Source organism: Octodon degus, unplaced genomic scaffold (genome assembly GCF_000260255.1).
Source record: "Octodon degus isolate 3935 unplaced genomic scaffold, OctDeg1.0 scaffold00156, whole genome shotgun sequence".
In the NCBI taxonomy this organism is placed as follows: domain Eukaryota; kingdom Metazoa; phylum Chordata; class Mammalia; order Rodentia; family Octodontidae; genus Octodon; species Octodon degus.
Window position 1 is genome coordinate 2,376,634 of NW_004524732.1, and position 22,562 is coordinate 2,399,195.

Here is a 22,562-nt window from a genome sequence, read left to right on the forward strand (position 1 = left end):
CTTCTCCTTCTCCTTCTCCTTCTCCTTCTCCTTCTCCTTCTCCTTCTCCTTCTCCTTCTCCTTCTCCTTCTTCTCCTCCTCCTCCTCCTCTTCTTCCTCCTCCTCCTCCTCCTCCTTCTTCTCCTCTTCTGTTCTTCCACTTTTTCTTCTTCTCCTTCTTCTTTTACTGTTATTATTGTTGCCATAATGCAATCCCACAGACTGGGTAAATTTTAACAAAAAGAACTTTGTTTTGACCAAGGGTTCTGAAGGTCCAAGCTCTGGAGACCACAGCTGGTATCGGCTCCCTGCTGGCAGTGTCCTGAGGCAGCACAGGCACAGGCCCCTGAGACAGGGAATGTGCATGTGCATCATTCTCCTCTCCTTTCCTCTTCTTTTAAGGAAAACAACCATAGGAATCAAGGGGGGGGGAAGAAGGAGGAAGGGAGGAAAGGGATATACCTCAGTGGGAAGGTCCTGGCTCCAATTGCAGCATGACCACCCCCATAAAAAATCTTTTACCCTCTTAATACTTCATGATGGAGATTAGATTTCAGGAAATGGAACCTTGGGTGACATATCTAAACTATAACTTTCCCACATCTTTATTCCATTCACAGACTACTAGGCAGGTTGAGTCAAGTGTGTATTATGACTGAGGTTCTAAGGGTGTGCTCTGGGATGGTGCGTGCCTGCCCAGCACTCTTGCTTTCTCTGGCTGCTTCCAGGGTGCCAGGCACTGAGCATCTGCCCTCTGCTGTGCCATTCAGGTCTGGGAACCAAACAACCAGGGGCTGGACTCATTGGTTGAAGCTCTCTCCTCCTTTAAGTTCTGAGTGTCAGGAATTTTGTCCTAATGATGAGAACGGGACTAAGATGAGTCTTCTGTGCTGTTCCTGTGACACAGTTCTGGCTCCACCCATCTCTACATGTATTGCCATCACCCTTACCTTTCTCTCCCCTGGATCATTCATGTATGTCTGCTTATATCTCTTCCCCACAGACACAAAGTGTGGAGAATAGCCAGCCTGCTGCTCTGCAGGCCCTTGCAGACACTCCCAGGGCCTTTCTGCATACTCAGAAGGCCGGCTGCACTCTTCACCCTTCCCATGAAGCTGCCCCTCGTGAGCGGAACCTTCCTCCCCCTGCCTGTGGCCACTTTGTTCCACCCAGACCCTCTCTTTCTGTTTCATGAGCAGGACAGACGCCTTACCCTGTTGTACACCTCTGCTTCCAGATGTCACTCCCCTAAAAGTGTCTCATGGACCAGCCCATGTGCATAATGACGCCTCACTTTGTCCCTATCCCCTTCCTATTTCCTGGGACTGTTCTGTCATCTTCCTACCACTGAGCACAATTGGGAGTGATCTTGCTCATTCTTTATTTACTGGCTTCTTTCCTGCCTTCCCCCTTAGGTCGGAAACTCCAGGGCAGCAGGCGCTCCTCTCCTTCTCTCTTTAGTTCGTGGCCTCACCACAGGGACCTGGGCCAGTGCCTGGTGCACGGTGGGCCTTCCGCAGATGCTTGGGGGTGAATACCTCTTGGTCTGGGCACCCTGGAAGTCCAGGGGCACAGGGATGGGACCTGTGCCCCAGCATGCATTCCTAGCCCCTGTCTGGGTACTTCATCACTGTCTCTTCCAGCACATTCTGCTTAAATGCTCCATCACTGAGATTTATCTCTGAGTTTAATCAAATGTAATTTATATTGCAACCTCCTCAGTAAATAATTGATGTGCCCTCGCTGTTGTCTTCATCACACATACTTCTTTGTACTCTAAAGAAATAATTTAATCAGTCGATAGTATACACAGCCCTCTTGTTTAGGAGGCAGATGGAAGATAATGTGTGAGTCTTATTCACACCAGAATACACCAGGACCAAAATAATCTCAGTTACAAAAACATCTCTGCAGGCAGGTGGGAGGCAGAGCTGTGCAATCAAACCCACCTTTAATTGAGATGACCCCAGGAAGGTTAGCTGCTGCAGAGATGGTTCTGCATGCAGAAATGCAAGCTCTTGTTCCTTTGTGCTTCCACTGACCTCTGTCCCGGCCCAGGAATGAGCCTTCCCGAGCCACGCCTGGCTACACAGTGGGAGAGAGCTCGGGACACAGGGCCCACAGGGCAGCCCTGCCTTTGACTTCAGTCTCAGCTGCTCTTCTGCTGGCCTGGGCCTGTCCCACTGTGCACTGGCAGCGTGGCAATGGCCTGCAGTCTACTCTGTATCATGCAAGCATCCTTCCTTCCCCCTGTGTGTGGTTCTCAGAGAAAGGCATTTAGGAGAGGTACATTTCACATTTGTTTGCACACATTTGTCTGTTTTGAGGCTGTGTTTCTTTGGAGTAGGAAAAGGGGAGAGGAAACTAGACAAACATTGACTCTGACAAGTGTGAAAGGCTTGGAGGAGGCATCCCAGCTCACAGGGAAGACACGACTGCTCTCTGCCTTTCCAAGTAATTCTCAGTATTGTATTCCTTTGTAGCGTTTTAATTGGAAACATCTTAACTGTCCAATGATAAGGGATTAAGTAAATAAATTATGATGTGATTTTATACAGCCAATAAGAATCATGTTATAAAGAAATCTATATGGGAGAAATTATATCACACACTGTCAAATGAAAAACAGCAAGCCACAAATTTACAGTGTGAATTGTTTAAAAAAAAAAAAAGTGTGTGTGTGTGTGTGTGTGTGTCTGTACACTTAGCGAAAAGTCTGAAGGAGTTTATACTCAAATGCAGTTTTTAGTATCTCTACTTGGGGGGATTGACTTTCCCCTCTTAATCACTCTTATTTTCTGAATGTTGAGCCTTGATTCTTTTTCACTTTGTAATTAGAAAGTAGAAAGAGAAAAATTGATTGTTTTTAAGGACAGGAATAGCAAGACCTCGAAGCTGGTGCCTGGTGTTGGTCAGGATGTCCATTTACCAAAGGGAGCCAGGTTGGAAGATGAGAAGGCAAATCCGCTGTACTTCACAGGAGCGGGGCAGTGAGGCAGGCCCTTGAAAGGTCTTCCCTGCATGCCCTCACAGAGGTGCCCCAGGACACTGCCAGGACAGCTCGTGAGCACTGAGAACTTCAGCCTTGGGCCTTCGAGCTGCCCTGGTGACCCAGTGTCAGCCAGGGACCTGCCTGCTTGTTCGCATGGTTGCTCTGACTGAGCCCCCTGGGGGGAACCCAGCTGCTTCTCCCAGCATTCCTGGCTGGCTCCTCTGTCCACAGCTACACCTTCCTCCTGCAGCACAGTGTCCCTCGGATGCAGATTGGCACTACCTCTGCTTGAGTTCCCAGAGCGCCCTGCTTGAGCCAGGGAGGTGTTGGGGATGCTCCCTGGAGAGGGGGCAGACTGCTCTGAGGGTGGAGGTGCACAGGGATGTCTGAGAAGGAGTCGCAACCTAGAACAGTTGCCCTGCCTTTCCAAACCGTCTCCGGCCTGCAGCATGCTGTCAGGCCTTGCCACGTGCCCCACTCCGACCACCTCACTATACAGGGAGAGGCAGTGGGGGAGGGGGTAAGACCTCCTCCGGGGCCAGTGCTGTGAGAGCCTTCCCCCCAACAGGCGCCCTGATGGAGCCTTCAGCTCTGCGCCGGGACTAGATATCACTGCACATGTTTCCTGATGTCACTTCTCCTGCCAAGAAGCTCCCCAGCAGGACAGCAAGCTGGGCACCCCGTTCCCCCCACACTCTCCCCTCCACTTCCTCTACCGCCCCACCCTCTGACCTGTGTCTTGCTGTTGAATTTCACCTCCCTCATTCCCGTGGCCTCACTTCCAGCATGGTGACACTGCTGCCAGAATGGGACCCTTCTGGTGCAGTGACAGACTTAGAAAACCAACGCAATGGCTGTGGACATAGACCCCGGCTTTCCTCGCCTTCTGCAGCCCTGCTTCTCAGCCCAGGTCAGGCTGCACATCCCCTTCCTCGAAGCCTGCTGCAGTTCCCCTCTGTGACCCCACCTCTGCTTCTCCCAGCCCTGCGACTGGGGGCCTCTCTTTTCCTCCTGGAGTCCCAGTCTCCTCTTCAGTAAGAAGGGAGAATAATTCACATACTGCCGCGTCATTGTGAGGAGTACAAGGATGGGGTGAAGAACTTAGACCCCAAGGAAAGCCTTTCAGTGTGGCACTGTGGTGACATTAGTGTCACCTACCCTGAGTCATGCCTGGCTGTTGGCAGCAACACAGACTCCTGCTCCTCCTCTGTGCCTCCGGACCCAGAGAGAAAGGTGCAGCCCAGTAATAAGAAGAGAAGCAGGCAGTGCCATGCATGCATAAGCTCTCAGTGAGCAAGGGTGGCAAGCTAAGGCCACAAGTTGACAGCCACTCGGGGCAAGTCTCCATTGGCCCAAATGCCCAAGGGGTACTGTGAGGCTCAGCCTGTGTGGGCTGGCTTCAGAAAGACGCAGCAATGAAGGAGCAGAGCTGTCTTTACCAAGAGGTTTCCCCTTGGGGCCGGGGAGATGGCTCAGTGGAATAAGCTCTTGCCTGGCAAGTGCAAGGGCCTGAGTTCAATCCCTGGTTCCACCAAAAAAAAAAAAAAAAAAAAGGTTTCCCCTTTATTCTGTCTCTCTTTTTCCCTCATACATGAGAATGTGAGGAGCCATTTTTTCTACTGTTCCTTCCTTCTATTTATTTGACAAAATGCTGGGAGTCACAGCACCACGTAGCCTGATTAATAGCACCTGAGACAGCAGGCACTGGGACTAAAATTTAAACTTCATTTTCTAAAGGTATAAGCTGTTGTGGATATGTGTTTGGGCATAGGTGACTTTTGGAAATTTGAGATACAGGAAATTAGAACAGTTTTCTCTACTAAATCTATTTTATTTATTCAGGAGTGATTTATTGACTACCTGCTACAGGTCAGGCACTGCTCCAGCTGTTTGGAGTGTACAGTTAGCAAAACGGAAGGTACTGTGAGCCCTCAAGGAGCTCCTGGGCACCCCAGGGAGCTTGCAAGGCTTCACTTTTGCTTCCCCGGACGCCGATGCACTCCCTAAAGGGTTCCCCCTTCCTGATCTGGCATGGCAAGCTCTTCCGATTTCTTCAGAGTAACTTCCAGATGGGTTTTGGGAGATAACTGCCGGTTCCAGGGGTTTAAGGAGGGAAAGGATCTGATCCAGGGGCATTTCTTTTTTAATGAAGAGTTAACTGTAGTGTCATGATTTTTAGAGTGCAGCAACAAACAAAAACACCAAAGTGACACCCAGGATTTAGAGGCAGATTTATTTACATCACTGGGCACTGATCAAGATCATTCCCAGAATATCAGGCTCCGATTTCTGGTCGTCCAGGGTGTAGGTGGGACGCGCAAGCAGGAAGTGCAGCGGCTTGTCCACTGGGGATTGGCTTATGCAGTGTGCACCATGGTAACCAGCTATGTGTCACATGACCAGGTGTTCTAAGAAACAAGAATAATAGGGACTGTAACCAGAACTGTTACCTGGGCGCTGAGTGTACTGGCAGGAGAGAGACACCTGCTACAATCGTAGAATTTTAAATTTAAAATTTAAAAAGAACTAGCAGAAAAAAGCGGGGAGAAATAGACAGTAACCCCACTTTGTTGGGAAACGCAAGGAAGGGCACTTGCTGAGCACAAGCATTGGGTCACGTGTCGGGGGCCTGCGACATCGGTGACTCTGAACCAAGCTGTGCCTCAAAATTGTGGGCTGAGGTTTAAATGCAGACTTGCACCTCCCTCTCTGGTGCCAGCCTCCAAAGTTGGAGCCTGAACCTCAGCCCCGGACTGGACAGGAGAAAAGGCCAGCGCCGGCCCCGGATGCGCTTCCTCTTCCCGCTCTTCAGAAGTGCCCGAGAAGGACACGTTTAAGAGAATTTGTGCATCATCATACATTAGATATTATTTTAGCTCCTTAATTAGTTTACATTTTAGAAATAATGACAGCAACCGCATTCATAAACACACGCTTTGCCTGCCTGCTATGCATGTTTTTCCCGTGTTCTGCTAGCGTCCCAGCTAGTTAATTACACAACGTCAACCCTGTGGCCTACACAGCCACGTGCAGAGCGCTGGTCCATTGCGAATCAACACCTGGATAGTTGCAAGATCGAATTGGAAGTAAAATAAGTTCTCTGCTTCTGGGCCTGGAAATCTGTGCCCTACCTCCCCCTCATCTGCTCATAGATTAGACAGCCCGGAAGACAGTGGGGCTCTTCTAGCAAGGGGCAAGCTGATGTTGGAGGGGCAGGGGTAAGAAATAACCTGCGCAGTGTTCTTACCAAGAAGGCTGCCCTGTGGCCCAGATACACAGGAGAGGGATCCTCTATCTGTGTTAAAAATTCTTAAGGTGGTCTCCTTCTTAAGGTGGTCTCCCTCTTGATTCCAAGAAGGAACACCCTGTGCTGAATTGTTCCCTTATTCCCAAGCAACAGAGAGAAAAAAAATCCCAAACAGCTGAAACTATTACTTTTTTAATTTATATTAATTTTGCTGACAAAGAAATAGCATTGAGACAGTTTCAAAACAGGTTAGCAGGACAGTTGCAACAATTAATACATTATATAGTGTTGTCTTCGTAGTAGTTATTCATGGTACAAGATGCAGATATGATATCTTGTCCAAACACTATTAGTAGAAGTCTTTCCTCTTGAAACCATTACTTTTAATGCAGCGCTACTTTGCCGTGGTTGGCTTTAGGCCACTGAGGCTTGATGAGAAATACATCATTGGAGCAGGAGAAATGCAGTCAGTATTTACAGCACAACTGCTCTGTGCGCAGTGGTGTGCAGGCAGCTCAGCACACAGTGCTCCTGGGATACTCCTAAGGCTCCCGGAGAAGAGCACGGGCCACCAGTTTTACAGGTGGCAGTCCTGATACTCCACAGTATTGTCCAGCTTTCCCAAGCTCTGCCACACCTAAGAAATAATTACACTGCAATTTGAATGCAGTGCCTTCTGAGCCCAAAGGGCCACACCATTAGCCCTCACTAGCAGTCTGGCCTTCTCTGGTGGCTTTGCTGCCCTGGGACCCCCTTCCCCTTACCACTGTGGTGAATTAAGTAGTGGGCACCTTGGAACACCAGCTGACTGTCTAGTTGCCACCAGTTGTCTGGGGGCCTTCCCAGTGCAGAGTCTTGATAGGGACTTACATGAGACACTGTCCTGGGCTCTAGGCCTCTAGCTGGGCTTGTGGAGGACGCTGCCATGGGCTCTGGGTCTTCAGCTGGACTCGTGCAGGACATTGCTGTGGGATCCAGGCCCTCAGTCGGATTCCTTGGGTCTCCAGTGCATGGACAAATCTCAATGATTCTCTAAGTTATGTATCCTCTGTTAAATCTGTTACTTTGCGAACCCTGACCACTGCACCCTCTGGCTGTATTGAAGTCCCAGCATTCAATGTCAGCGTCACATTTCAGTATGACAATCTATGAAAACAGGACAGATGTGCTCACTCCAAGGTGTTGGCCACCTTTTCACATCTCTTTCCTAATTCTAGCTTCACTGTTAACCATTGAGTATTTTTGTCTCCTCAATACTCCTGCATTGAATCCTTGTGTCACAATGTGATGATATTTGAGGCAGGGACTTTGGCCAATAAATAGCCTTAGGTGGGGACATAGGGGTGGGGGCCTCGTGTTGGGATTAGTGGCCTTCTAAGTAGAGGGAGACCTGGCACTCACAAGTGCTCGCTGGCTTGTGCACTTGCTCTCTTTCTTTATTTTGCCTTCCTCCTTTGCCCCATGCCCACAGGCACAAAATAGAGGTCCTGGGAGCACACAGTGAAATAGTGGCCCTTGTGGTGGCCTTGGGCCACTGCTTCCACGCCTGCAGGACCATGAGAAATAGCTGTTACTCCAGCCACCCACCCAGACTGTGGTATTTTGTCATAGGAGACTGAACTGACAAGACCCCTTCTTCGGCGTTTAAGCGTCTAGGGAGGACCTGAGTACCCAGCTGGGCATAAGATGTGCGTTGGAGTGGACCTCTACAGCACAGGGAAGTACCGTAACTGCCAAAAATTAGAAGAATTCACAGCCAGACTGACCACATTGGGAAAGAGAATACTTAAATTGGCTCTTTTGTGACTTTCTGCAGCTGTGCTCATTGTAACCTGTGATGAGCAGGGAAATAAAGAGAGAACAGTCTTAGGTGTGAAATGTCTTTTATTTGGCTATTAACAGTCTTTAGTGGCAGCCTGGAGTGGGAGGCTATTTATGACTTCAGTGGATCCCGTGGGCAGCCTGCTCATGCCGTAAAACATGCCAACTGCCCATGTCTCCTTCAGATGTGGGCATGGGGTAGAGGTGTGCACGGAAGCTCCTGCAGGTACGCTCCAGTGGGACCTCCACATGGGTAGCGCCTGCTGCTCCAGACTGGGGCATGGTGGCATCCTGGACATCTGCTTCCTTCGTGCTGGAGGGGTTGGCCTGAGTTCTGTTCAGAGGAGAGCTATTTTGTTGCTTAGGAGGTGAGCCAGCAGTGAGGAGGTTGAACGCTGCTTTTCCTGGTAGTGTGAAGCAAAGTCCATGCTGTGCTGATTATGGGGTGATGCTTACTTGGTCTTAGTAGGGATTTTATTCTTTGAAGACTCATTGAATCACACAGGGTGGAGGAAGTAGAGTCTGCCAAAGGGCCTTTTAGTGACCATTTGGAAGTTTTCCCCACAGTGATCCTGACTTCTGGAGCCTACTGGCTGCTTTAGAACAAATAAATTCTCTTATTTCATTATTCAACCAATCTGGGCTCTACAGTTCTCCATTGTGTCGGGCTCAAGGGGCACAGTTGGCCCAATCCTCATGCAACACTTGTGCAGAGCAGGAGACAAGCAAGAATGCACGTCAAGGAAGTGCCAGGGCTCTCTGACAGATGCTGGGATGGGGGAATAGATTACAAGAAATGTCCTTACTTATGTTAGGAAAATGCCCAGCCCTTGGATTATAGTGGTCAACTAATCCACCATAGGACTGGGGAGATTGCTCAGTGGTATAAGTGCCTACCTAGCAAGCACAAGGTCATGAGTTCAATCCCCAGCACCAACAAAAGCTAATCCACCATAGTCCTTGAGAATAGCTGTTAATTGACTAGTACAAATGATATTAATTCATTGCAAGGGTGCAGAGGAACTATCCAGATAGTACTCTGGGAAGGAGTGTCTCTAAGAGGACCTACCAGATTGTTTTTGGAACAGAAGACTCAGGTGTGAACAGGACAGGGTGAGAAGGTGGCAGAACAGAGAATACCTCCCAGGGGCAGTGAACTGCAGGAGCAGAAGTGCAGAGCACAGAGTTTTGTTGACAAAATACCTGAGCTATTCAATTTATAGGGGGAACATTTTGGGCTCACAGTTTCAGTGGTGTTAGCCCATGGTCTTTCATCACCCCATTGTTTCAGGACTTGTGCTAAGTGTCTGCATCATGGTTGGGAGTGGGTAGTAAGGAAACCTCACCCTGTGGAGGCTGAGAAGAGAGGAGAGGGGGAGAAACTGGCATCCCACAGCCTGTCAAGGGTATACCTGCCAGTCTACCCTTCTCCCTATGAAGGTTCCCATACCTCCCAACAGCACCGTCAGTTAGGACCATGCCTTCAGCACAAGGGCCTTGGGAGGCAGGGATGGGGGCTATCATGCTTCATTGTACTATCTTAGAGGCTCTCCCAAGCCATGTGATGTTGATGGTTTGTTTGCCAAGTTTATGGCACTACTGTAAGGAGGTGAAATCCTTGGGAAGTCCAACCTTGTGGAACCAAGTTAGCTCACTGGGTGCGAGTTTGCTCCTTGTTGCCTTTTAGTGAGATAGTGGCATCTTGGCTTCTTCCTCCCTCTGTGTGCATCCTGGCTGTGGGAGGGGAGCAGCTTTGTTTTGTGATGTGCTCCCCACCATGGTGCCCTGCCTCACCACAGGCCCAAAAGCAGTGGAGCCAAGTAAGCATGGGCTGAAACCTCTGAAATCAGAGGTGAACTTCAACCTTTCTTCCTTCAAGGTGATTACCTTAGGTGTTTTGTGACCAGAATGGAAAGCTAACATACACAACATACATTTACTCAGAGAGTAGTTTGCTAGCACATCTGAATGAGGGTCAGTGGGCAAATATGCGGACAAGACAGGGAAGTATGGTCCTAAGTCTTTTGGTGAGTTAAGCAGGAGCCTGAGTTGGGAACCCTGTAGAATATGTTAAGGGAGTTAATTTCAATGGTGAAGAGGGGCCAAGGAAGGATGAGTACTTTGTAAAGAAGAGAACTTTCCTAGCAGAGGATTTAATCTGGCTTTTCAAATATTTCTCAAGCAGCCAAGGCACACTAGAGAAGAGGAAGTAGCAAGAGTGAAGGACATGGAGAAATCTAGCCCAGGGGGTTAAAATCTAAGGGTGAGGGGCCGAAAGGAGGTGAGAGACCTAAGACAGCCCATGGCAGGCTGGGCAGAAGGTGCTGCAGCACGTCAGGTAGCATATGATCAGACGGGATTTGGGATGGATCCTTGGGGTGGTGTGGGATTGGAGTAGACAGTGACAGTGAAGCACTGCGACTACTGGAGCCTCCAGAGGCTGTTGAGGTCCTTGCTGCCTGTGCATTAAAGATAGCAGCCTGTAGAGGTCCTGTGATGAGCTGCAGAAGCCAGGGTGGAAGAGTCCTGAAAGCACACGGTATTACTGGTTTGCTGGGGCTCCCTGAGGACTTCCCAAGCTGTGATTTCTCAGTCAGAGCACTCTGCAAGGAAACACTGGGAAATGCAGGTATCCACTGGGCATACGAGATGCAGATACCTCCTGGGTATGCAAGGTAATATGCTGGGGCATGAGCAGAATGGAGGACAGCTAGTTATGTTTGGTTTTAAACTAAAAAATGATAGGAAAACATGAGCGCTAATAACATAAATATATGGCTGTCAGTAGCACATGCATGTGTTTTGTAGAGAAGTGTTCCTACTTTGGAATAACATACTCAACACAATTTTACTTGTAAAATATTTTATTAAAATGAGCCAGGTTCAGTGGCTTCGAAATACCTGGGTTTAAATCCTGCCCAGCACTAACCTCATTTACTACCTCAGGTGCCCTGTTTCTCTGCATTTATTTCTCCTTCCAGATTAAAACACACCCACTTAAGATTGGCATAATGCAGGCTGAAGTGTACAGAGAGCAGCACAGAGTCTGGGATCACGCAGAGCTTTCTGGCTGTTACTTATAAAGATCTTTCACGACGGTTAGCACTCAGAGATGCCTTAGAGGCCGTCTTCTCTCTGTGCATGCGCAGTGGCCACACTCCACCTGGGCCTCCTTGCTCTCTGGTGGGTTACTGTATTTCTATTTTTATTAACAAATTAATTAAGTCTATTAGTACATTTTAAGTATACACACTGATCACTTTCATCATAGGGACCTTGTACTTGTACATGACTTATCTCAATTCCTTTTTTCCCCATTCCTTGACCCTCCCTTCATTTCTTCTTCCCCTTCTTATTTACAAAAGCTTTGTTTCCATTTTTCTTCCTTTCTCACTTTTTTCTCTTCCCTTCCTTCCTTTCCCCTCCTCTCTCCCTAGTTCCCCTTCCCAATTGGGCATTTTCTTCCTATTCATAATATCTAGTCTCACACTAGAGAAACAATATGATATTTATGCATGTGTACTCAATTTAATTTCACTTAAAAGCATGGTCTCAAGGTCCATCCATTCATCTGCTTTATTCAGCTGCTATATCGCTAGTATTTTAGACCACACCATAAGTACTCAATAGCTTTGAATACATGAGTGAAAACTCACTCCATGAGTGAGGCCCGTATATTTCCCCAAATGGTGCTGTCATGTTGCCTTTATACTAATCCTCAGGACAAAGCTGATCCTTATCACTTCCTGGATCTGACAAGCAAAGGGCAAGCTGTCCAGTTGCTCCCAACTCCAACAGCATTCTTCTGGCACTGTGCTCTAGCACCCTGCTTTCTGAGAGCATTAGTGGGCTGGCTCATCCCAGAGTCATGTAGGCAAAATGTTCAGGGAGTTATTTTTTTAAAGTTCCGGGGCTGATTCTATGTGGAGATGGCATTGACAGTCTGCTCAGCAGCCACAGTCCTCCACTATCACCAGATTCTTTGTCCCCCAGTTTCTCCCTTACTGCTTTACTTCTTAGACCTCTCAAAAGCATTCTCCTTTCTCAAGCTCTTCCTAATTTTCTCTGAGAGGAAGTTATGCTTCTTCTCTAGGTTGTATGACGCCCATAGCCCTGGTCACATTCTGCTAGCTGTGTGCCTTCCCCATGGGTCCCTATCTGGAATGTGGCTTCCTGCCAAAAACAAAGGAGACGTCTTTCACTTAGATGCCCCCGACAGTCTGCACCTTGCCTACACAGAGCCCCTTGTGTGCAGGCGAGTGCAGGATGACAGTGTGACTAAGATGACCACCCAAAGCATCATAAGCTGGACACCTTGCGATAAGACAACAGGTGTAAACTGGTGATTGTCCCAGACAAACAAAGCGACAGTGACCTGGGCCAAGCTTACTGTTGTTCACTATCCCATGTGCTTTCTTTAATCTTCACTGTGACCCTATGTGAGAGTAATAGCCATGCACACCATTGGCCACAGTGGCCGTCACAGGTTGTGAAGGGACCTAGAAGATGACACTGTGTAGGAAGGGGCTGAGAAAGCTGGCACCTCACTTGAGGACGTCTGAATCCAGAGCTCAGGTTTCAGATCCTCCCTCTCTGTTGTTCCCTGATGGAAGAATTCAGGGCCTGGAGTAGGATGGGGTAAGGTGCTGTCCCCAGCTCAACTCAGAATAACTTTAGTTACCTCTCGTCTTGGGCATCTTTGCCCGCAGAGCAATAACTGTTTCAGTTTCCAAGAACCTGGGGAGATTAAATGAGCTAAGGTATCAGAAGACTGGGTATGCAAGGGCTGGGGAGCTAGTGCAGTGGCATAAGTGCCTGCCTGGCAAGTGCTTTCGGTCTTCTAAAATCCTCCTTTTAGGCTTGGGACATGTGCAGGTTGGCTCTTGGCTCCGTAAGACATCATCTACTCACTGGCTGTGGCACAATGGAAAAAGTGAAACATGCTGTAACAACAAGGGCTGGAGAGATAGCTCAGCAGACTAAGCACCTGCTTAGGCAAGCACAGTGGCTGGGGTTCAATCCCTGGTAACACATGCCCTGCTAGCCCCGCCCCTGGGACTCCCTGAATCTGGGCATATTGCTGTGTACCTGTGTATCTGTAATCCCTGGGCTGGGGAGGCTGAAAACAAGAGGATCATTATGAGTCTGAGCTGTGTAATGAGATCTGGCACATAATTTAAAAAAAAAAAAAGTGCTGTAACAGAGGTCAGGGGTGAGCTCACAGGAAGCCTTTGACCTAACAGCAGAAGCCGTGCTATTTTATACAAGATGAGCGTTCAGGCTGAAGCCCTGGGATTGAAGTAGCTGTTTCTCCAAAGATGACAGGCAAATGGACAATGAACACATGAAAAAGGGCTGAGCATCCTACTCTCAGGAAAATGCCAGTCAAAAACACAGTGAACTATCCCTTATTACTTAGAGGACAGCTAATGTAAAAAGGCAGGCAGTCACAGTATGGCTGGAAGAGCCTCTAGGAGAGGAACTGCAGCCCCTTGCAGTTTGCTATGGGGTAAACATAGGAGCACCATGTGACCCAGCAGTCCCTCCCCTAAGTGTAATACTCAGCGATCGGAATGCATATTTCCTCACCAAAACTTGTATGTAGTTGTCGGTAGATGGATAAAGCATTTGTTCATAATAGTTTAAAAAAAAATGGAAACAACCTGAGTGTCCATCAACTGAGGTGATGTCTCCACACAGTGGAATCATGTTCAGCAGAAAGAAAAGACATAAATTACCAGTCCATACTGTCAAGTAAAAGACAGCCAACGCAGAAGTCTACACTGCAGGACTCCTGGGATGCAGCGTGTCTGGAGTAGACAGATTGCTAGAGGAGCAAAGAGAGTCCTGTCTGCCGTGCACAGGAGGGACCAAGGGTGAGCGAGGAGAGGCGGCAGTGTTTTTGGAGTTACAAAACTATTCTGAAATTCCTGTAGATAATAATGGCGGTGGGAACGTTCTAAACCCTGTGAAGTGTGTGCTTTAGAGGGGGAAATGTTGCAGTATGTGCATCACATCTCATTGAAGTGGTTCTAGGAAGTCTGGGTGCTGCTGTTTGCTTTTGGGATCAGTGTTGTCTCGTGGGAAGCCGTGCCGCTTACCGAGCCTCGGGAACCCATGGGGCAGGAGTTGCACCCTGTGCCATTCTCCACACAGGGGCTGATATTGCAGATATGATGAGCAGCAGCCGGGCTGACGGTTGTCCTTAACCCGTGGGCATCTCTGTGTCCCTCCTGAAGCGTTGGGTCAGTGGCGCTTTCCCTGTGGACTAGGATTCATAACATGTCAGGGCACATGAAGACTGACCCTGTGGCCACACCCTCACTCATGCACACTTCTGATAAAATTACAGCCATGAGGCTCTGATATCTGTTATTTATTTCTAACTAATATAAGTGGGACCTTACTCAAGATGTGCTTGTGAAAAATTACCCTTTTAATGTTGGAACGTTTAATGAGAAACTGGATTATCTACTGCATAAGTGCCCCTCATAAAAATTAGCTTGGCCCTGGGTCCTAATCTAAATTTGGCATGCTACTTTTCTATAAATGGCCTAATATTTTCTTATTAATCTCTGCCCTTGTTCACCTGACCTGGCTCTGCCTCCTCTTAGATGCTCCTCCTTGGCGGTGCTCTGCCCATCAAGGACTGTCTGAGTGCGTGACTAGAAGACCTGATTCTGGACATTACTGACCAGTGGGCACTGCGCAGTTCCTCGTTCAGGATTCCTCAGCATCTCCAGTGCACCTGTCATGCTGCCAGTGTGCTGTACTGAACATCGGCAGAATTGGGTCAGGTGGATTTGATGCCCGGTGAAGTTGGGCTTTCAAGAGAAGCTGGACAGAGGAGAAGCAATTCATTGGAGTGACTAAGGAGACAACCTAGGAAACGCAAGGTGCAGGCAAATGCCAGGCTTTGGCCCCAGACACACCTGGGTCAGGTTCTACTCATCTTGAGCTTGGACAAGTGACACGCCTCGCAGGTCCTCAGTTTCACTGTGAAAGCTGTCTCATGGTACCTTCCTCTAGGGTTTTCTCCTATGGCTGAACAGCTTGGTGCATGCCATGTGCTTGCAATGGAGGCTGTGCAGAGATGGGATTACAGCTGGGTTTCAGGGAGTCCCGGTAGTGCAAGGGGGCTATAGTGGCTGAAGCAGTGTTGCACACTTCAGAGACAGAGACAGTGTTTGAGACAGGACAAGATGACTTCAGCCCCACGGGTAGGTGGCAGAAGGAAGGAGCCATGCACCAGGGGTCCTGCTGCTCAGCCAGACACCTGCAGCAAGTAAGTCATGGCAGATGTTCTCAGCACTCCCCCTGACATCTGCCCTCACGATTCTGCACTTTTGTTATAGCCCTCATTACATCTCAGTATCTGCTTGCTGTAGGAAGCACTTTCAAAGGCTCCAATGTGCTAGGCCTGAGAGGGTTCAGTGGGTAAAAGCGATACCCGAGAGCTGGGGCCACATCTCCAGGCCTGGCCCTGCAGACAGCCCTCTATGCCTGCCTTTCTACAGCCATGTAGATTCCTTTTCCTAGACTGATCACAGGTTTCAGCTCCCAGCTGCAGGAAGCTCACCAGCTGGAGAATGCCCCGTGCACATGCGATCTGCTGAAGTTATTAATTGTATGGTACTAGCACAGAAAGGCAGTTACTGGGGCCTCATTCAGAAGAAGAGGAACTAAGGCCGGGCAGGCTAGGTGACTTACAGGGTGACTTACAAGGGAAACCTTACACATGCAAAATAATGCACTCTACATTTTATTTGCAGCCACCAAAACTTGGGCTTCTAGGGACACAGATTTTGGTTCCTTCATATATTGCCAGTGAGTGATAGCATTTGGAAAGAAGAGACACTCACTAAAGGATGAAGGAATAAATGAATGAAGTGAAAGTCATAATTTGTCATTTAAAAAAAGCACTATGTTATGGCTGTTGTTTCTTACTGATGCTTGCTTTGGGGGCTCTTTGGTGTGATTGAAGCATGTGCTCAGATGATTCTCAGCCCCACGTTCTCCGAATGCCTTGCTTTGCGCATAAGATAGTGTAGGTGGAGGGAAGCAGGTCCCTTGGCCGTGATGATCTGTACACTTCTCCCCCCCCCAAGGCAAACAGAATAAAGGAAGAGGCAAGATAGGAGGGAATGATATTTCAGGAGCCAACGTCAGCTCTTGGGCTCCAGGTTTTAGGCACCACGTACGCAGTCCTCAAGCCTCTGACTAGGCAGTAGATTGAGGTTAGGGAGGACACTGAGTTCCTGTGTATCCATCCTGTCTCTGATCTGAATTTGGAAAGGCTGACTGAATTCTATAACCACCGTCGTCTTTGGGAAATGGAAACGGTGTGGGTTTTCTGAAATGCGCGTTTACGGCTCACCAAACATCTGGCATGAAGGACTCGCCAAGGTGAGAGTGATGTTATGATCCTTACTTCCTGTGTGTCCGTGTGAACACTGGGCTGATGTCTCTTAGCCAAATATTCTGGTAATAATTACTGAGAATGCCTGTTGCAAGATGTGGACAACACAACACCAAATAGCATAGAAGCCTGTTTCTCTACACATATGCCTTAGCAGGAGAGATATAAAACCATTTTTTCAGTCATTGTGGTGGGTCATTACATGAAACAAAGCATGATGCTTCGGAACAAAGCCGCCCATGGGGTTGGGTGTAAGGAGAGTCTTAGGCACTGGTCAATGCTAGAAATACTGGAAGCTAGTGTTTCTCATGATCAAGCAAGACTTTTGAACATGAATTCTTATAGGTGGTTATCATTGGTTGAGTACCTACTGTGGATCAAATACAACATGAAATGCTCTAACATTCTCTCATTGATGTATTAATTCCCAACCTTTAATTCTTAACCTTTTCTTCCTAGGGACTGAGACTCATGGAGACATACTTTACCTCAGTATTTAGCTCAGCAGGGCCACACTCTCCAGCTAGAATAGCGCTGCCTGTTCTCCCAGGCCCAGGGACCTGACTGGATGGGACCCAGTGAAGCCAGAGTGACCCACAGAGCCGTGGGCTCTGTCAGGCGACGGGCCCAAGAAACCCTGTATCTGAATCTCTTTCTTTGTCTTTCCAGGTCAGGATCGCAGCGAAGCCACTTTAATAAAAAGGTTCAAAGGTGAAGGGGTCCGGTACAAAGCCAAGCTGATCGGGATTGAAGAAGTTTCTGCGGCTCGGGGAGACAAGTTATGTCAAGATTCCATGATGAAACTCAAGGTGCCGTGCGCTCCTTTTATTATAAATATTTCTGGTTTGGTGTCATGAAGGGAAGAGATAATCTCCCTTACTGTGGAAATAACCTTATTTATTTATTGGCAAATCGCTCGACTCATGGTCGAGTCACCTATGTACTACTTGGGAAAAGAGCCAGTGATTGGCAAGTGTTAATTGAGCAGCTACTGTATGGATTATGAATTTTTATCATTATTGTTTTTGAATAAATTTTGTGTATTTTGTTATATAGTAAAAATGTTAACGGATAAGCTGATTTTATTCATTTTTATGATTTGTATGAGTACATGCTAAACCCTTAAAAAGTAAAGGAGAATATACTTTAAGGTAATATATTACTAGATATTGGAATTTTGAGATATCGCAAAGGTATTTATGATGTCTGTGAATGTTTTATTTATTTATTTATTTGTACCAAGAGTCAAACTCAGGACCTGGTGCTCTCCAAGCGAGCACATAAACTGCTGGCTGAGCTGTCTCCCTGGTTCTTGTAAATGCTTTATTTTACTTTGTTTTATTTTATTTTTGTATTTAGTACAGAGTCTGCAGGGTCTCACTACATAGGCCCGAGTAGTGATTCTCTTGTTTCTAGTCTCCCAAGCACTGGGATTACAGGCGCACACCACCACACCCACTCTCAATCACCATCTCAGTGCACCCCAGGGGCGGGGCTGGAAAGGCACACTAGGGACTGAACCCTTGCCGCTGCGCTGTGCCTCAGCAGGAACTTTAGTCCACTGAGCTATCTGGTCTCCTTCTAAATGCTTTAAAGAACCCCTTTCACTGAAAATGTTGAGAAAAATATTGGAAAAATTTGAAATATATAATTTTTTTAAATTTAAATGCTATAAAATATCCAAAGGACACTGTTTGACCCTATATTTTTATCTGCATATATTTTAAATAATTTTGAAATATTGGAAAAGGAAATGACTTATTAAGAAGACTGAAAGTATTTTACATCTTTAAATCATGTGTGACGTGTTTTGCTGATTATAGAGTTCGCTTGTATATATTACAGATTATGTTGAAAATATAGAGAAGTATATGAAGGAAAACTAAAATAATCTAAACCTTCACAAAGAAAATCAATGTCAACATTTAGTATATAATCTACACCTATATAAGGGAGCATCAAAATGCATAGTGATGTTTCATGAACTGTGTGCCTATCCCACGTCCTTAAGATTCCCACCGATTTTCTCTTCCAGTAGAATAAATGTTTCTGTTTTAATATTTAAATCTTTGATCCATTTTTACTTTAGAGCATAGTGATAGGCATGAGTCTAATTTTAGCCTTTGGCATGTAGAAAGCCAGTTTATCCAGCACCATTTGGTAAAGAGACTACCTTTCTTCCAGTGAATGTGTTCAGCCCCTTTGCCAAAGAGAAGGTGGCTGAGTATGTTTGGAGTTGTGTCAGCATCTTCTAATCTCGAGAAGAAAAATAAATACATAATGAGTATGGTGAATATTTAAATAAAACAGTTTATTATTAGCAAAAGACAAAAAGTATTCTCACAGCCTTCCAACACACTTCTCCCCTCATTCCTACCACTTTCCCAAGCCGTTTTGGAAGTCCTCTTCCTGTGTGCTTTACCGTTGCTAGGTGTTTTCAAAAACATGGAGAACCCTGCTGCCAAATGCCCACGAATGGAGAGGTGTCTTGTCAACCCATTATGGTGTGTACGAGCCCCATGTTCACTGGGTCTGGCAACTCCTGGATCTCCCCGAAAGTCAAAATGACCATGAAGCAAGGACCGGGGTTCAATACTCAGTGCCTCATGCCACACTGTCCCTGCTCCCACCTCCCTCCCTCCCTCTCGAAGTTGGGAGAGAACATTTTGAGTGGATTTATAATTCAAACATTCACTCTGCTTTTACATCTTATCTCATGTGTAATAACATTGAAATTGTCATTTAGTTTGTGATAATCATGGGTTTGTCTTTCTTTCCTAATCTAATAATTATGTCAACGTTTTTTCAAATCTTTAAATAGCCCAGAAGGACACAATTCAGTGAAATATTTTGAGTATAATAAAAAGAAAACACCACCACTCCTGGCCTAGTGCCTGGTAGTAGTAAATGAGATAAAATGTATAAAACACTTTCGGTACTACCTTTTCTTTCCATAAAACAGTCTGTATCACCTTTGCTTTCTTTGATGCTTAATAAATCACAACTATTAGGTGTGTTTGTGCTGGGTTTTTAGCAGTGTAACAATGTATGAAAAATGAAAGTTGTCCTGTCGTAAGACTCAAAAAATTAGGATTTTAAAAAGTCTTCATTCATTTTTTAATATTCTAAATAGATCACCTCCTCTTTGTATTTTAAGATATTATAAAAACTAATTTCACAGTAATAGTTATGCAGCTGCTAGACAGCGTCCTGAAGAAAGGTATGAATATAAAAATTGTGAGTGTGCAGAGCAACACATCAAAAGGAACTAATATACATTTTTAAAACAATTAAGCAGCATTCTTAGTTTATTTTTTGTTTATTTTTATTTTTTATTTTTTCCATAATTTTATTGAGAAATAAATAGCAATGAGACAGTTTCAAATCCAATTGGTAGAACAGTTCCAATAATTAACACATTGCATACTGCCTTCCTAGTGGTTATTTGTTGTACAAGATGCAGACATGATATCCTGTTTACAAACACTATTAGAACAAATCCCTCTATTCCTTCGATGAAGAGAATGTAGCTATATATCTATCCTAACCATTTTGAATACACAGATACAAGATGGTCATTCATCTATATCCCCTTTTTTTTCTTTAGTTCCATCATTGAAATAATACAGGTCTGTGAACTCCACAGAATATTCCAGAATTGTCCAGTAGTCCATAATAGTATTGGATCTTCCACTTGACTGGCAATGTCAGAAGTTGTTGACCTGAGTCCCCTACAGCTCAATGTAACAACATGGATTTACTTCTTGTACTTCATTTTTATACTTTTCTGGTGGATGGTTAAGAGCAAGATAAAGCAAGACCTATGCAACAAGAATTGTAGCTTTTGGATTTGATAAGGTCAGTCAAATCCCTTCAGGATTTATCCTGAGACTCTATACGTCAGATTTTAGATCCTTTGTCAGTGTCAGCCATGTGGATGAGTCATGGCCATTGCTTGGCCAATTTGCTGTCTGTGAAAGCCTGAGAGAATGTTTTCTCTCCATGTGACTCTCCTTAGCACATTCTACATCATCGATCACTTTCCTCTTTGGCCCCATAATCTCCTTGATCAGAAAATTTGGGACATAACTGAGTTACATGATGTTACAGTACAAGTTCTCATATGTCCTGAGTCTTAATTGGTCTTGGAAGGCTAGGGCCAAAATGTTGGCTTTCCTTGCGGCCCTCCTTTTTCTCTAAATTTTGGTCTGCAAACTTAGGTTGTTAGCCCTCCAGAAGAGAAGCTTATTGTTATTACCATACAACCTAGGCTGTTGAGCTTAACCTCATTATCTGTCTGAATATCAAACATCTTAGGCATAACATGGAACAGGTAATTTTTACCAAGTATTGACATGTTAAACTTTAAGTCCCTACAGAATATGACAAAAAAAATTTTTAAATAAAATATATTTTAAAAATAGGAATAAAGAAATATATATGTTTACAAATAAGTCCAGAAATCTAACGATATACAACATTGTTGCAGGATAGTCCCGCAACACTCCTTTTCCTGTCTCCTGACTTCATTCAACACCCTCTTCCTTTTTAAACAGTTATCTACACGAGAGACAGCATGGCAGTGACTGGTGTATCATGACAAGCAGCACATATTCAGAACAGCAGAATGACAGGCACTCCAAGCATGAACCTACTATTACAAATTGCCAACTTCAGGGCAGTTGCTTAGTTCACAGGTGTCAGTACATAGATAGTCAGTGTGAAAATCCTTCCAATTAACTGCTAGATTTGAAAATCTTCTGAATAATCTCAGGATCATTGCCTTACCCATCTTGTATATATAACTGTGTGGCTTGCCACTGTCATGTTTCTTAGCTCTTCTCCTTGCTCTCTCTTCATTGTCTCGTCCTCAAGTTCTTGCTTTCCTTTTAATTGTGTTATACCTTTCCATTTGCATTTCTTCTTTTGAGTTCTTATACTAGGGAAACTATATGATACCTACACATGTGTCTGGTTTATTTCACTTATGAGTATATCTTCAAGTGGCATCCACTTCAATATAAAGGCTTCAAGTTTATCATTCTTTATAGCTGAGTAATACTCCATTGTATAAAAAAATAGTACATCCTTTTCATCCATTCCTCAGGTAACGGGCATCTTGGTTGTTTCCAAGATTTGGCTATCACAAATTGTGCTGCTATAAACATAGGCACACATATATCACTATGATAAAATGTTTTCAGATCCTCTGGAAAAATTCCCAGTAGAGGAATAGCTGGTTTAAATGGGATTTCCAATCCTACTTTTCTAAAGAGTCTCCACACTGATTTCCATAATGCTTGCACCAGTCTACATTCCCACCAGCAGTGGAGAAGGGTTCCTTTTTCCCCATAGCCTCTCCAAAATTTGTTGTTGGTTGATTTCTTTATGATAGCCATTCTTTCTGGGGTGAGATGATATCCCAATGTTGTTTTAATTTGCATTTCAAGGATGGTTAGTGATGCGGAGCACTTTTTCATATATTTATTCCCTTCTTTAATTTCATCCTCTGAGAAGACCCATTTCTGGACTGGGTCTTTACATTTTGGGACCTTAGTGTTTTTTAGCTCTTTATAAATTCTAGAGAGCAGACCTTTGTCTGAATACTTATTTGTCAAGATTTTTTCCAAATTTGTGGGTTGTCTTTTCCCTTTGTTGGTAATTTCTTTGACATACAAAAACTTTGCAATAAGAGGAGGTCCCAGTTGTTAATTCTTTCAACTGTTTCCCATGCGATTTGATTTTTGTTCATGAACTCTTTGCCTACCCCCATATCTTCAAGAGTTCCTCCTACTTTCTCTTCCAGGAGATTTAGTGTTTCTGTTTTAATGTTTACATTTTTAATCCATTTTGACTTTAGCTTAGTGCATAGTGATAGACCTAGTTCAAGTTTCAGTGTTTGGCATATAGACAGCCAGTTTTTCCAGCACCCTTTGTTAAAGAGGCCATCTTTCTTCCAGTGAGTATGTTTGGCCCCTTTGTCCAAGAAAAGGCGACAGAATGTGTTCGTAGGGGCTTCAGTGTCTTCTAATCTATTCCATTGATCCTCAGGTCTATTTTGTTGCCAGTACCATGCTGATTTTATCACAGTAGCCTTGTAGTAT

The 22,562-nt window shown here is 45.6% G+C and overlaps 1 protein-coding gene across 4 annotated transcripts in view; it reads left to right on the top strand.

Annotated features, from left to right (window-relative positions):
* Positions 1-22,562, top strand: part of Dab1 (DAB1, reelin adaptor protein) — a 412,667-nt gene that overhangs the window by 256,237 nt on the left and 133,868 nt on the right. For all 4 annotated transcript variants that reach the window (XM_023702660.1, XM_023702661.1, XM_023702662.1 and 1 more), the window contains exon 3: positions 17,128-17,267. In XM_023702660.1, the coding sequence (XP_023558428.1) occupies positions 17,128-17,267 (140 nt within the window). The remainder of the gene's footprint in view (positions 1-17,127; positions 17,268-22,562) is intronic.